The sequence below is a fragment of the Eumetopias jubatus genome, unplaced genomic scaffold, assembly GCF_037043125.1.
Source record: "Eumetopias jubatus isolate StellerSeaLion01/CBP00866 unplaced genomic scaffold, mEumJub1_p1.0 scaffold_10, whole genome shotgun sequence".
NCBI classification, from domain to species: domain Eukaryota; kingdom Metazoa; phylum Chordata; class Mammalia; order Carnivora; family Otariidae; genus Eumetopias; species Eumetopias jubatus.
Window position 1 is genome coordinate 124,610,517 of NW_028274816.1, and position 15,196 is coordinate 124,625,712.

The 15,196-nt window shown below is 56.5% G+C and overlaps 1 protein-coding gene across 1 annotated transcript; it reads left to right on the forward strand.

Annotated features, from left to right (window-relative positions):
- The first annotated feature begins 1,753 nt into the window (after positions 1–1,753).
- Positions 1,754–14,978, forward strand: SLC13A2 (solute carrier family 13 member 2). Its single transcript, XM_028109285.2, has 12 exons — positions 1,754–1,829; positions 6,563–6,691; positions 7,598–7,734; positions 7,854–8,068; positions 8,826–9,003; positions 9,117–9,239; positions 11,068–11,286; positions 11,487–11,575; positions 11,859–11,980; positions 13,125–13,286; positions 13,919–14,056; positions 14,583–14,978. The coding sequence occupies exons 2-12, from the start codon at positions 6,593–6,595 to the stop codon at positions 14,736–14,738; spliced, it is 1,638 nt and encodes a 545-aa protein (XP_027965086.1). The 5' UTR covers positions 1,754–1,829; positions 6,563–6,592; the 3' UTR covers positions 14,739–14,978.
- Positions 14,979–15,196: the final 218 nt, after the last annotated feature.

The following is a 15,196-nucleotide window of genomic DNA, read 5'->3' on the forward strand; positions in this document are numbered from 1 at the left end:
CACCACTGTCTTCCGGATAAAGTCCTAGATCTCCCCCAAGGCAGACAAGGCCTTTTCCAAGCGATATACCCCTCCAAGAATGCATCAAGATCTTTTATGCCTCATTCTGGTCCCTCTCTGCTCACTCCCTCACTTCAACACCTTTTGCCCACCCACCCACTGAACTCCTCTTCATCCCTCAGCACCCGTTCAGTGTCCCCTCTGGAAGCCTTCCTCAGCCCAGACAAGACGGAGGCTCAGGGAAGGGCCGCTTCTCCTCTGGGATCCTACTCTGGACTCGCCTTTGCCACGGTTCTTGGCCGGCTGCCACCTAGTACCTCACCTCACCCCCAGACCTGGGAGTGCTCACTGCCAGCAGCATCCCCTGCTCACCAGGGGCAGAGGGGCAGTGGGAGTGACCCCCTGTGTGCCAAGCCATCTCCCCTCCCTGGGTTAACCTTCAATCACCAGGAGGAATAAGTGGTGACAGCTTGGAGACTACGGGCGTATTTGCAGCTGCCCAACAGCCCCGGGCTGCTCTGTGCCCGTCACGGGTAAAGGCCATGATGCCCACAGGTCCCACACCTTGCCCACACCCCGGGTCCAGAGTCTGCACCGGACTCTCTGGCACTTTCATCTCCATGTGTGCCTCGTGAGTCCACCCTGGTTCCCCAGGATCCCGGGAGTGCATTCATCTCCCAACACCAGCCCCACCATCTGCTCACCGCCATGGATGGTCCTTTGCGACATAGTCACATCCTTTATCCTTATAATAGCCCGGTGAGGCAGGTGTTTCTTTTATTCCCATTTGCAGATAAGGAAACCACATAAAAGAGATAAATGTGTGTACAGCTGGAAATGATCAGTGTTGCTTTTTTATTTCTTTCTTTATTTGAGAGAGAGACAGAGAGACAGAAATAGAGAGAGAGAGAGAGAGAGAGAGAGAGCATGAGCGGGGAGGAGAGGGAGAAGCAGACTCCTGACTCCCACGGAGCAGGGAGCCTGACTCGGGGCCCTGTCCCAGGCCCCCGGGATCATCACCTGAGCCCAAGGCCAGACTCTTAACCAACTGAGCCACCCAGATGCCCCGATCAGTGTTGCTTACAAAAAAAGAAAAGAAAAAGCTGAGAGGGGAGCCCATAAAGCTGGGCCTGGGCATGCAGGTTTTCTGACCTCTGACCTGTGTTTCCCATTACAAAAGAAGCAAGCTGCCAGCCTTGGGGTTTGGAAGCCATCTGAACATTTATCTCTTCTGTCCACTGCTGGCTTTGCCGGGCAGCCCGCCCACCGTGGGCCTAGGGGCCAACCCACATGGGGGCACTCGGAGTCCGGAGGGCCAGGGCTGGGCCTGACTCATGTCTGTGTCCCTAGTGCCTGGTGCTCTCATTCATGCATTCACACCGTCAACTCCACGTAGATGCCTGATGGGGTGGGCAGAAACGGACTCGGGCCTAGCTCCCTAGAGAGTACGGTCTGATGAAAAAGGTTGATGTTCATCAAGAAATTCACGAAACAAAGTATTTAATTATAGCCTGTGATAAGTGCTATGCAGAAGACGGACAGGGGCTTAGTGTGTGAAAACGGGGAGTATAACCGAGCCTCGAACCCATGGAGGATTCCCTGAAAAAGGAATACTTGAGTTGAGATCTCAAGAATGAGTAGACAGCAGCTGGGCAAAGTGGGAAGAGAGGAAGTTATGTGTGTGCAAAGCCCCGTGGCTGGGAGGAGGGTGGAGTATTTGAGGAACTGGAAGAGGGCTAGTGTGGCTGGAGCAGAGAGCAAGGAGGAGAAGGCTCAAATCAGCCCTGAACTTCTCCCGAGAGCAGTGGGATACGTTGAGCTGCTTTGAGGTGAGTTTGTCCGTGTTGGAGGATTGGGGTGGATTAAACCAGACTTGTGACTTGAGACCACTCTGCCTGCAGCAAGGGGAAGAGATTTCAGGGGCAAGAGAGGAAGAGAGGTGAATGAGACCTTGTAGGAGTCTTGGTGACAGATGCTGGGGCTTGGACGAGGCTGCTGGCCGAGAGCTGGAGAGAAGTCAATGGGGGCATTTGAGGCATAGAACCAACAGGACTGCAGACCTGGAGTGGAGAGAGTATCTGTCCAATGAGTGCCTGATGAACAGTTGAGGGGCCCAGGGCTTGCCCCCCAGGGGGTCCCAGTAGCAGCAACTTCCTGGGGTAGAGGTGGGTGTAGCACAAGTGGGAAAGGGGGATTTCACACCCAGGCCAGCACCAGCCAAAGAGCCAGGGGTGAGACCCGGAGGTGAAAAGACTCACTTCCCTGTCCTCAGGAGCTCATAAAAGGATACTGAGAGAGGAGCAAATCCTCAGCCGAGGCACAGGGCTGGAGAGCACCTCCTCTGCCAGACAGGGCAAGGGGGAGGTAGTGACAGAGGGAGCAAGAAACATTAGCTGCCAGGGGAAAAAAAAACTCTTCCCTGCCGCTGTCTGAGCCAGCTCGGACAGCAGTGCAAGCTACGCGTACAGGATCGGAGTGCGGAGTTGCGCTGCGCCAGGAGCCCCAGGGAGCTGCCCTGGGCTGGAGCATAAGCTGACCGGGTCCCACGCCAATAGGCTGCCAGCTGGGCTTGGCCAGCCCAGGTTCCTCCCTCACAACAGCAGGAGCGAGAACCACTGCCCCATGCAGACGTGAGGAGGAAACAGGAGAGAGAACGAGAATGCACGCAGAGCGCCCACCCAGCCACGCATGCCTGACCTCTGTCGACTCCTCACTGTGGCGCACAGTGCATCGCTGCGGCTTGTAGAGACCCCTGCTCCCACCCAGAGAGGAATTCCTCTTGGAGATGGACCTAGAAGCTTAGGAGGTTCCCAAGGTGATTCAGGGAAGCCACAATAGTTGGTGCTAGACCATTTTTTTTCTTTCCCTTCACCTTAAGTCAGGTGTATAACCAGGACCCAAGGGAGCAGGAGCACCTGGCCATGAGGGCCCCGAACAGACCAGGTCGGGCCACTCGCCGCTGACAAAACCCAAAGGCAGAGAGACAAGTGGTGGCAAAACAAGAAAGGGATTTCCATTTCAACAAGGCTGACACCGGGAAGGCAGCGGACTAGGGTCTCAAAGATGGTCTCCAGAGTGCTGGAAAGTGCATCCAGGTTTCTATAAGGAAAATGTGGAAGAAAGGAAAGGTCCCTGCAGGTGGGCAGGAAAGGTCAGGTTGACCACCGTCGTAGGGTCAGTCATGCAGGTTCTTGCGGTTGTCAGGCAGTCCCTTTTGCTTGGGGGGTAGTTTTGGTTTCCATCACGGGACGCTTTGCCTGCATCCTTTTTGCCTGCGATAATAGATAAGCCGAAAGGAAGAACTGAGGGGCCTCTGGGTGGAGCAGTCAGTCGGTCATCTTATTCTTGGAATTCTCTTTTTCTTAAAGATTTATTTATTTATTCAGGAGAGAGGAAGAGCACGAGGGGAAGGGCAGAGGCACCGAGTGGAGCCCAACCTGGGGCTCGATCTCACGACCCTGAGATCGCGACCTGAGCCAAAACCAAGTTAGTCACCATTTCTTTTTCTTTTTCTTTTTTTTTTTAAGAGTTTACTATTTATTTATTTGACAGAGAGAGACACAGCGAGAGAGGGAGCACAAGAAGGGGGAGTGGCAGGCAGAGGATAGAAGCGGGCTCCCCGCAGAGCCGGGAGCCCGATGCGGGGCTCGATCCCAGGACCCTGGGACCACGACCTGAGCCGAAGGCAGACGCTTAACCGACCGAGCCACCCAGGCACCCCAGTTACTTTGAAATACAGTAATACAAATATGAAAAAGCCAATCGCAATTCAGAAATACAGGTAATTATGCACGCACTAAAGATCTAGCATTGGTATAACCACCGTAATGCCAAAACAAGTGATGGATAGAAACAATATTTTGAGATACATTTTGAGATAACGGCACCAACTGATCTGTGCCCGTACCTGATGGCTGATGGCCACGATCAAGGGCCTTTGTGACAAAATCACCCGCGCGACCAGTAACCACAGTATGGCTTTGTTGCCTATGTCTAGAGCCTTAGTTAGATGTTAGCACAAAGATGAAATCGTTTTCCCTCAGATTCCATGGAATTCCATGCCCCAGTTAAGAACCCTATGACCCAGGAAGAACAGGTCAGCAAGTTATGCTACAGCTGGACAAGACTGCCCAGGAGGATGGGGACACAGGCCAGGGCCACCTGGGCCAGAGAGAGTATGAGGACACAGGGCTAGAGCCACCTGGGCCAGAGAAGGCTTCTGGATGGGACTTTGAACCTGGTTTTGGGTTTGATCCAGAGACAGACGACAAGGAGACGGACTTGGGGAAGTTGTAAAGGGGTAGTAGGGGAGCCATAGACAGAACACACTGGAGCTCACAGGGTCGGGGTTAACTATCAACAGCTCTCTCTGGAGCATGGGAATGGGGTCTCAGAAGGGAAAGTTTGGGGTTTGAGTTTACCTGCCCGGAGCTTGATGGCAGGAAGTGGCAGTCCCCAGGAAGGACAGTTCTGTTGGAATCCAGAGCCCCGGCCCATCCCCATACACCCCACTAGTCGTTGTGAACCTGAGGCTGGAGGGCACCCCCCCAACTATAAAGGGATGGAGCTCAGGGTAGAAAGAGAAAGCTGAGGCTCAAGAACCACGTGGCCTGGCTTCTTCACTTGCTGACATGTAATGCTGAGACACTGATTTCATTTATTTGTGCCTTTGTTTCTTCATCTGTGGAGTGGGAACCATAGTCAGTCATTACCTCACCAAGCCGTGAAATGCGACAATCACCTGAAGCATGGGGCGCCCAAGGCCTGGCGCGGAGCAGTCCTCGGGGTACTTCTGCTGTCCTTAGCAGCTCTTTCTTCTTAAATCAACAGTGACTGGGCAGCCCAGCCCCCTCCTTGTCTCTGGCCAGAGAATTCCGAGTCAGTTGTGGGGAGGGGACGCCAGGGTCCTGGGGGCTGGCCTGCCCTTAGCCCCAGGGGAGGATGAGTAACTGGCCGCCACCTCCCTTGCAGGTGAGGAAGGGCTTGAGAACAGCAACTTCAGCAGAACTGGCCTCTTGCTTGGGGCGGGGGGGCGGGGGGGTGGGGGGGTGGATCTCTGGGCGAAGGTCAGGGTGGCCCCACCCCTGGAGCCAAAGAGTTCACGTCCAGGGTGAGGAGAGCTGGTGGAAGTTTCGTGATGAGAAAGTGAGCCTGATGTCAGGCAGACAGACCTGGCTCTACAGTGGGGTGCGCAGGCTGCGTGCTCCTCCACTCCAGCGGTTCCCAGAACACCGGGGAAACGCCCTTGGAGTTCTGCAGTCTGGACGCCTTGCCTGGGTTCAATTCTGGCTCTGCCACTCCCCAGTTCTGTGACCTTGAGCAAGCCACTTACCCTCTAGAGCTCCTCTAGGTCCTGGGCCCACCACACCCACCTTCAGGGCTGTTTGAGTTACCTGAAAACACCCAGCTCCTAAAAGTTGCTCCATAAACAGCAGCTTCCTCTTCTCCCAGGCTACCACCAGGGACCCTCCCCAAGCTTCAGGGCACTAAGGGCAGGAGGTACTCAGGGGTGAGCACGGCCGAGCACCAGGTGTAAAAACAAGAAGGGGCAAGGCAGTCAAGACAGGTGAGAGAGAAGACCTCCCAGCCCATTGTCCCAGCACACAGCCCGGCAGCCCCTTCCACAAAGAGTGGGCAGGTGCCCCAGAGGCCTCCTTCTAGCTAATGATTCTCCTGCCCTCCCTCCGGTGGCCCCATGATGCTGGAGGCTGACTGCCATTTCTGCCCCAGGTCCCCTCCCAGGTCTGAGATCCGGTCTCGCTAGACTCAAAAGGAGGCCCTGTGAAAGAAAGAGGAGCTTCTGGTGCCCAAAGACTGGCAAGACGATGACCCAGGGTTTCCCCTCCAATTCCCCGCACAACTCAGGGAGGGGGATCCTTTTTACATATTCTGTAAATGTGTATGGCAGCTCCCGGAATTGTGTGATGCTATAGTCATGTCAGGCTTGCTGGGAAGGAGACCTCCCAGCATTCCTAAACTTCCCAGTGGTTCATTCATTCAGAAAAGATTTGCTCTGAAGCCTGCTAGGTCCTGAGCTCCAAGCACCCAGATGCCACAAAAACGACTCTGTCCTCATGGAGCTCCCCTTCTGGGAGAGGAAACGAACATTCATTGCATCAGCCTACAAATAGATTCTTGCGGGCTCTGACAAAGCCAGGGAAGGCCAGGGTGCCAGGCAGGAGTCCACACTGACCAGGCCCCAGTCTCATCCAGATGAGCCCCCATCTCATGTAGGGGATCCTCACTTTGGCCCCCTGCAGTCCCCTCGGGCTGGGTGGGGCCTGATACCCAACTCTAGGCTCTCCAGTCCTTCCCGTGTGGCTGGATTATAACGTCTGGCCTCCCCAAGGTCAAAGACAAGGTGGTGAATGCCTTGCTTTATTTTTTATTTCCGTTTTGAAATGGGAGCTTGGACTCAGGAATCAACGACTGTGGGTTTCACAGGCTCTCCCTACACTGTGACCAATGGCCTGTTTTCTCTGGGGGCAAGAGGTGACATGACTCTGGGACGCAGGCCTGCCCCCTCCAGCAGCTCTGCTACCCTCCCCCCCCCCGCCCACAGGAAGCCTACTGTGCCTACTCCATTATCCTCATGGCACTCTTCTGGTGTACCGAGGCTCTGCCCCTGGCTGTCACCGCCCTCTTCCCCATCGTCCTGTACCCCATGATGGGCATAATGGATGCCTCTGAGGTAAGGCTCCTGGTGGGGGGGGGGGTCTGCCCTAAAACACTGGTGATGGAGGAAGCCTCATCACAGGCAGGACACACAGAAGAGTCCAGGTCAGGGAGCACTAACGATAGAGTCAGCTAGAAGATGGCAGGGCTGGGGGTGGGCTTGGGTACATTCTAGAAATGCCGAGTGCATGGTCGGTGTTGAGAATTAATTCAGAGTGGATCAGGTGTAGGCCTTGAAAGTCAGCTAAAGAACTTGTATTGTCCTGGGTTAATGGCTCTGAAACGTGAGCAGCGTGCATGTCTCAGGACCACCTGCAGGGCTGGTGAAAAACACAGACTGCTGGGCCCGACCCCAGAGTTTCAGAAGCAGTAGACCTAGGGCAGGGCCTGAGCATTTCGTTCCTAGCAAACTCCAGGTTGGGGTTGATGCCGGCTTATGGACCACACTTGGAGAACCACTGCTATACTTTCTAGTATCAGCACTAAATTCTCTATGTCCCAGTCCATGGCTTGAAAAATGACTGGAATCAGGCTCAATTATCTCCTACTCATTTCTGAGGGGAGAAAGAAAGGGTTTGGCAGGAAGAGAGGAACCCGGTTATTTATTTATTTTTTTTAAGATTTTATTTATTTATGTGACAGAGAGAGTGAGCACAAGCAGGGGGAGAGGGAGAGGGAGAAGCAGGGAGCCCGACACAGGACCCCGGGATCATGACCTGAGCCAAAGGCAGTCACTTAACTGACTGAGCCACCCAGGCGCCCAGGAACCTGGTTAATTTTAAATGGAAGATAATCCAAAGACCATTTCTACTTGGTTCTGAGAGCCCAGGAGACCAACCTGTGTTTGTGGGAATGTCAGTGACTGTAGCCTGTAAGGCCAAGGGCATGGGAGACACCCCTTCCTGCTGTCCCTGCCTGCCAGGTCTGCATCGAGTATTTAAAGGACAGCAACATCCTGTTCATCGGGGGGCTGCTGATGGCCATTGCCGTGGAGAACTGGAACCTGCACAAACGCATTGCTCTCCGTGTGCTCCTCATCATTGGGGTGCGGCCGGCCCTGTGAGTTCCCACAAGCCAGGACTGGAGAACCTGGAGCGGGTGGGGTGCTGGGGATCCAGTCCCTGAAGGGGACACTGGAACACCAGCCAGCGGGTCCGCCCGTCTCCATCTGTCCCTAGGCTGCTCTTGGGCTTCATGTTGGTCACAGCCTTCCTGTCCATGTGGATTAGTAACACGGCCACCACAGCCATGATGGTGCCCATCGCGCACGCCGTTCTGGATCAGTTGCACAGAACGCCCACGGGCAAGGACGTGGAGGAAGGCAGCGACAACCCCACCTTTGAACTCCAGGAACCAAGTCCCCAGAAGGAGGAGACCAAGTTTGGTGAGAAAGGTGAAGCTTGACTCCGCTCTGCCCCAACCCCACCACCACCACCTCCCCCAGCTCTTGGGGAGGGTCTGAGGTGACATCCATGACAGGGGTGGTCATCTCGGAGCTTTCAGGGAGAGAAAAGGGAGACGTGCAGCGACCAACTTGCCCTGGCTCGCCCAAGACTGTCCCTAGTTTTATTCTTTTTATTTATTTTTTAAAGATTTTATTTATTTACTTGAGAGAGAGAGAGCCCAAGCAGGGAGGGGGCAGAGGGAGAGGGAGAAGCAGACTCCCGCTGAGCAGGAAGCCTGATGTGGGACTCGATCCCAGGACCCCGGGACCATGACCTGAGCCGAAGGCAGACACCCACCCAACTGAGCCACCCAGGGGTGCCCCTGTCCCTAGTTTTAAAATGAAAAACCCCATGTTCTGAGAATCCCTTCAGTGCAGGGCCAAACAAGATGCCAGGTCACTCTGGGAGGCAGAGAGCTGGAGTCTGGGTGGGCTGTCAGGGATCCAGGCTCCCTTCATCCTGTGTGCTTTGGATAATCCTCTTGCATTCTCTGTGCCTCAGTTTCCCTCTCTCAAGAGAGGTTGGGCCAGGTGATGTCTGAGGGTTGAGCCAGCCTGAGACCTCAGGGAGTGCAAGCCCTTGCAGACCTGGACGCAGCCTCTGCACCTCCCACCCCCGAGCCCCACCCCCCACCCCAGCCTGGGTCTAGGCTGCTCACTGGCAAGGCCCGCCCCGCCAGCCAGCGGAGCTCTCCTTTGTTCCCAGATAACGGGCAGGTGCACCCTGTCCCAGCCGCGTCTTTAGAGCCCACGGCACAACAGCGGGAGGAGCTCCGCTTCAGCCAGGGCATGAGCCTGTGCGTGTGCTACTCCGCCAGCATCGGGGGCATCGCCACACTGACCGGCACCACGCCTAACCTGGTGCTGCAAGGCCAGGTCAACTCGTGAGTGCCCGGGGGCAGAGTCGGGGCGGGGGGGGGGGGGGCGGGAAGGGGTCTGCACTTGCGCTGGGAGGCGCCTGGGGCAATGTCGTGCGACAGCCCACACCCCCCATCAGGCTCTTCCCCCAGAACGGCAACGTGGTGAACTTTGCCTCCTGGTTCGGCTTTGCCTTCCCCGCCATGGCCATCTTGCTGCTGCTTTCCTGGCTGTGGCTGCAGATCCTCTTCCTGGGGTTCAAGTAAGTGGTGGTGGGAGTGAAAGAAGCCCGGGGGCCTGCCCTTACCCTCCAGGAGATTCCAGTTGAGTAACCGGGTAGCCATTGTGGCAAAGGGTATAATCACGGACCCACTGAGAAGGCCTCTCTGTGCATTTGTCCCGACCATGTGAGAGATTGACTGGGTGGAGACTATTATCCCATTTAGCAGATGAGCAAACTGAGGCTCCTTAGAGGGGTGTACAACTAGATTTGTCAATGCTGAGTTTGAAAACTAGGTCTCCTGATGCCCAGGCCAGATCCACTCCATAATGCTCCTCGGTCCTTTGGTAAATGCTTAAGGAGCACACAGTGAACATGGTCAGTTACAAAAGCATTTGTTGTGCTCTTACCGGACATCTGGCCCTGCGCGAGGCACTGAGAATACGAGAGGATATTAGGCACAGCCCCTGTCCTTGGAGCTCACCATCTAATGGGTGGCGGTGTGGTGGGGGCCGTGACAGAGGGAAGCCTGGGGGCTGTGGGAACACAGCCCAGGATAGTGGCAATCCCAGAATGCCCCTGGGGGACGCGACGTCTGAACCGAATCTTGTAGAACGAGAAGCCAGCCAGGTAGAGAATGGGGTAAAGGCATTCCGGGCAGTAAGAACAGCTTACACAAAGGTGCAGAGGCAAGAAAAAGCGTGTGTTTGGGAAAACTCTAGTTCTACTGGTTGAAACATAAGTGCAAAAAGGAATATCAGGAGTTGAAGCTGGAGAAGTAGGCAGGGAAAGATGATGGAGGATCCCGTGTGCCGCATCAAGGGTTGGGACCTTGTCCTTGAGGCCAAGAGTAGTAAATAGGTTTTATTCTTACTTCCAACCCTGAGTTACTGGTAGCGACCCGAGGTCTGAGTTGACAATCTGGTGAGACCTCGCCAGAGCTCAGTTGGAATTGAGTCTGGGATCGACTGGTGATGTCTGCTACCAGTGTGGGCTGAGAGTAGTGATAAAGGTGGTATTGTGGTAGGCGTTATTTGACTTTCCTGCTCAGGTGGCAGTGGTGGGAGGGTGAGGATGGAGTGGGGGGGACATTGAAAGTTTTTAAGTATTGTTGCTGTACTTTGGAACACTCACTTGGACATGTGCAAGGCGGCTGGATCAAGGCTGGGGGCTGGTACAAAGCTAGGTGATAGTCAAAGAGACCCCCATATGCAGGGCACCGTGGGACATTCAAAGATGTGTGAGGTAGATGGTCTTTGCCACTGAGAAATTCACAGTCCATCAGGGGAGTTGAGAGTTGCCCAAGTGGAAAGTTAAAAGTCAACCTAAGTTAAGCAAGGGGCACACAGAAGTGGGCGGTCGTCTCCTGTGCCCCTAAGAATGATGTGGGTGGGGCTAGGCTGGCAGGGGATGCCCAGAAGCAGGTAGGAGAGGGAGGGAAGGATTTCCTGAAAGGCTGCTGGAGGAGGGGAGTGGCGAATTGGGGCCAGAAGGAGTCGTGGGGTCCAGGCCTCTAGATTCTCCTCCCTCTGGGCAAGGGAGGGCTTAGCGCAAGAAAATCTCTGGAGGGAAAAGGGGTCATTGGGACAGATGGAGCAGGGCTAAGCATGGGGAAACTGGCCCCTGGAGCCCCAGACTTGCCTCTGCTAAATAAGAACAACGACCACCCCCCCCCGCACCCCCCCCCCCCCCGCCCCGCTGAGAGTCTTCAGCTTTTCTTTCAAAACCATGGGTGGGGCCAGAGCCTTCATGTAGCAACCCTAAGGTGGCCTCTGCAGGCATCAGCATATCACAGGTGCTCAGAGTCCCTTGCCCCCCTGCCTGATGCGGGGTCCTCAGGAGCTGCCCCACCCCCCACCTCTGCCTGCAGCTTCCGGAAGAACTTTGGCATTGGGGGACAGGCACAGGAGAGAGCACGGGCAGCCTTCCGCGTCATCCAAACAGAACACAAGCTACTGGGCCCCATGACCTTTGCAGAAAAGGCTGTCTCTGTCCTCTTTGTCACCTTGGTGGTGCTATGGTTCACCCGGGAGCCGGGCTTTTTCGTTGGCTGGGGCAACCTGGCTTTTCCCGATAAGGACGGAAAGAGGTGAGCATTCTTGGGGAGAGGGGGATACTTCTGGGGCTCACCTGGCTAAGGGAGGAGGGAAGGAAGCAGGGCCCCTGGTGCAGACCAGGAGGTGATATGGTGGGGAAGACTTGCTGGGAGGGGCTCCTCTCCATCGCCATTCCACCCTATGACCCTGCGCAGCCTGGAGCCTAAGCCTGCTCTCCTTGCCCTGCCCACAGCATGGCATCCGATGGAACAGTGGCCATCTTCATTGGCATAATTCTGTTCTTGGTGCCCTCCAAGATCCCAGGGCTGACTCCGGATCCAGGTAAGAACCTGGACTGGGGCAGGGAGGGGCCTCTGGGCAGCCCCTGCCTTCTAGCATGGAATGAGCCTTCAACCACACTTGACAGGAACAGTCAAAGCCCAGACAGGTTGGGATGACTTGCCAAAAGTGCAGGGACTCAGGGACAAAGTAAGGATGCTGCAGAACTGGGGGTCCCTCTCCCGCCTGCAGTAAGCTCGGGTAGGGACTCACAGGGAGACCCAAGTGGAGGGGAGGAAAAACCTGTTGGCTCTTGGTGATCCGTCCTCCTCTGCTTGGGAAATAGAAAACCCGGGGAGGCTGAAGGCCCCTCCTGCCCTCCTCAACTGGAAGACGGTGAATGAGAAGATGCCCTGGAATATCGTCTTCCTGCTGGGGGGCGGCTTTGCCCTGGCCAAGGGCAGCGAGGTGAGAAAGCCCGCCCCCTCCGCAGCCTGTTGGAGGGGGACCCTGCGGCAGGGAAAGAGGTGCCCTGCTTCTACCCCACACAGGGGATCCCCACTTAGGAGCCTCCTGGTGGGCAGAGCCCCGGCAGCAGCTGGAGAGGCAGGTTAGAGCTCCGTCTAAGGGAGGGGGAGGAAACACAGGCCATAAGGACCTCTGCCTGTTAGGGTCTCAAAGTCAAAGGCAAGGCAGGCTCCTCTGGTGGGCAGCGACTGTTCTCAGTGCCAACCCTGCCCCGCCCCCACTCCACCGGCCTCACCCTCCGCCAGACGGAGAACGCAACAGCTTCAGCACCGGGGAGTAGCGAGCTTTGGGTGGACGCAGTTGGCCCGCTGAGGCCACCAGGGGGCGCCATGGTCACACCCAGCCAGGCTATAGGGACCGGAGAGCGCTTCATTCCCCAGAGCCTCCATCCAGGAGGGAAATCCCTGAACCCGCCTGCGCCCCTGGGCCTCCGTGTTCTGGCTAAGCTCGTTCACTGCACGGACAGCAGGCAGCTTCCCTGGGTCAGGGATCGGTGCCAGGGACTCCTGGATCTGAGGTTAGTTTTCACGGACTGTGGCAAGCACTGTGCCGCGTGCTGAGTGGGCAGCATTGTGTGAGACAAAGTCCCAGTGCCCTGGGACTCACAGTCTGGCAGTACACACGTGGACAGGGAAAGACCTGGGAGCCCTCATGACCCTGTGGGCTGTCCCCATTCTCCTGTCAGCCTCTTCCCAGCATCTATACCAGGGCCCTTCCCCCTTCTCGCTCCTTGCCCGTCTGCTGGGCTGGAGGAGGCCCGGAGAGGACTGAGGGTGGCCAGGGAGCTCCCAAGAGCTGTTGGGAGAACAAGAGTAAAAGGAGTTAAAATCTTTCCTCCCACCACGTCCCAGGCTTCCCAGGAAGGCCCTTTGGCCCCATCTCCCGGCTCCTCATCTGACCCTTCTCCCCACAGCCAAGCGTTCTTCAAAATCACCAGAGGGGCCTCTTGGTTCTGGCTGGGTCTTATCTTCCTTCCCAAGCAGACCCGACTTCTGAAGGCTCTGGAGAGGTGGAGGCAGGAGCAGGGCCCTCTCAGAGCCCCAGGAATCTCACCCTCTCACACACTATCTTCCTCTGCCTACAGAAATCAGGACTGTCCGAGTGGCTGGGGGACAAGCTGACCCCACTACAGAATGTGCCATCTCCCGCCATTGCCTTCATCATCTGCCTCCTGATTGCCACCTTCACTGAGTGCACCAGCAATGTGGCCACCACCACACTTTTCCTGCCCATTCTGGCCTCCATGGTGAGCTGGTCCCGCAGACACACTTCCTCCAGGCAGCCCTCCTGCCCACCCCACCCAGGGGCCCCACCTGCAGGTCAGAGGGAAACTGTGTGCACCTCCTCTCACTTCCGGAAGAAGACCCCTGAGCTTCCACCCTTCCCCAGACTCTTCAGCTACCTCGGGCCCCAAGGCTCTCTGGCCCCTGACTCACTCCATCCCTGGTGAAGTCACGCCTTGAGTATCCGGATAAGCCTCATTGGTGGCCTCGCCCACCTCCCTGGCCCAGTCCCTGTTCTGGTCAGTCCTGAGGTGACAGGTTGAAATGACTCCCTGGAGCGTCCCCAGCCCCTTCCTCCCCTGGCGCGTTCCCGCAGCCTTTGATGACACCCTGGAGCCCCTTTGAGATCCGTTTTATGGGCCCCTCCTCTCACCACGCCCCACTGGGCAGGGCCGCACACTCATCCCCTCCAGAGAGGTCAAGGGGCCCTTCCCAGGTCACCCAGGGCCTCCTGGCAAAAGTGGTGGGTTCGTGGCCAGAGTGCATGTTGTTGGCGGGTTGTCCTCCAGAGAGGGGAAGCAGGAGAATTGGGGGCCACGTCTTCCTCTCTGGGATGGGGGCTGAGATCAGTTCTCCCCACTGTCTCCCCATCCAGGCTCAGGCCATCTGCCTCCACCCTCTCTATGTCATGCTTCCCTGCACACTGGCCGCCTCCCTAGCCTTCATGCTGCCTGTGGCCACCCCCCCCAATGCCATTGTCTTCTCTTTTGGAGGTCTCAAAGTGTCCGATATGGTGAGTAGCAGTGGGGCTTGAATGCTTCGGCACCCCGCCCTGTTCTGTCTTTCCTTCTTGGTGGACCACAAAGTAGCTTAAAGCCACTGAGGTTCTCAGAGTTAAGAGTGAATCCTGTCTGGGGCGGGGGGGCTGGAGAGGGGGCAGCAGGGGAGGTTGCACCATGATCCCGAGTTGGAGCATCTTTAGACCCTGCCAAACCCCAGAACATGTGAGAGGGAAAGGAGAGGGTGAGGAATTTAGGGGAGGCTCCAAGGTACGAGGCACCTGCACCCAGGGAGATGGACTCGGGGAGAACAGAGCCCAAGGCCCTGAAAGCTCATGAAGGGCTTCCTTTTCCCTCCTTAGCGCTGGGATGAAAGCAAGGGGCAGGGGCACTTCCTAGTGCTGCAGGTCAGACCCACAAGAAGATTTCTCAGGGAGAGTTTTGCCAGTAAGAGAGCTCCCGAGCCCCTCTGAGCCCCTAAGAGATAGGTTCTGGCCCAGCTCAGCAACTGGTCACTCAGACTGGCTCTCCTTACACCAGGCCCGGACAGGATTCCTGCTCAACATCATCGGAGTCCTGGTCATCACACTGGCCATCAACAGCTGGAGCTACCCCATCTTCAACTTGCACACCTTCCCCTCCTGGGCTGACACCAACAACACGGCCAACTGCCTGGCCACAACACCTAGGCCCTAGACCAGGGTATGATCTGGCCAAGACCAGGAAGACCCACCTGTTCGTATTCCTCTGAGCCAGGAGGGGACACCCAGGCTCTAAGCCAAACCTTGAGAGAAAGCACATATATACAGAACCTCGTGTGTGTGTCTGTAAGGAAGGGGTGTGTGTGCTCAGTGCTTTGTTGCTGAGGAAAATGTGTGTGTGAGCGTGTGTGTGTGTGCGCGCGCGCGCGTGTGTGTGTGTGTGTGTGGATGGCGTGTCACGTGAGGATGCCTGAGAGGGGGTTTGTTGTGTGTGCACATGGCCCTCGGTGTGCGTGCTTGGCAGTGCGCATGTGTGGGTTCTCGGACCGTACAACATGCCCTCTCTAGCACTCCGGGTCCTCGTCTCCCCGGCTTGGTGGGTGACCAGACCCCTTTGCACTGTATTTATTGAAATTTGGGGTTGGGGTAGCCTGGGGAGCAGGGCCTACCAGC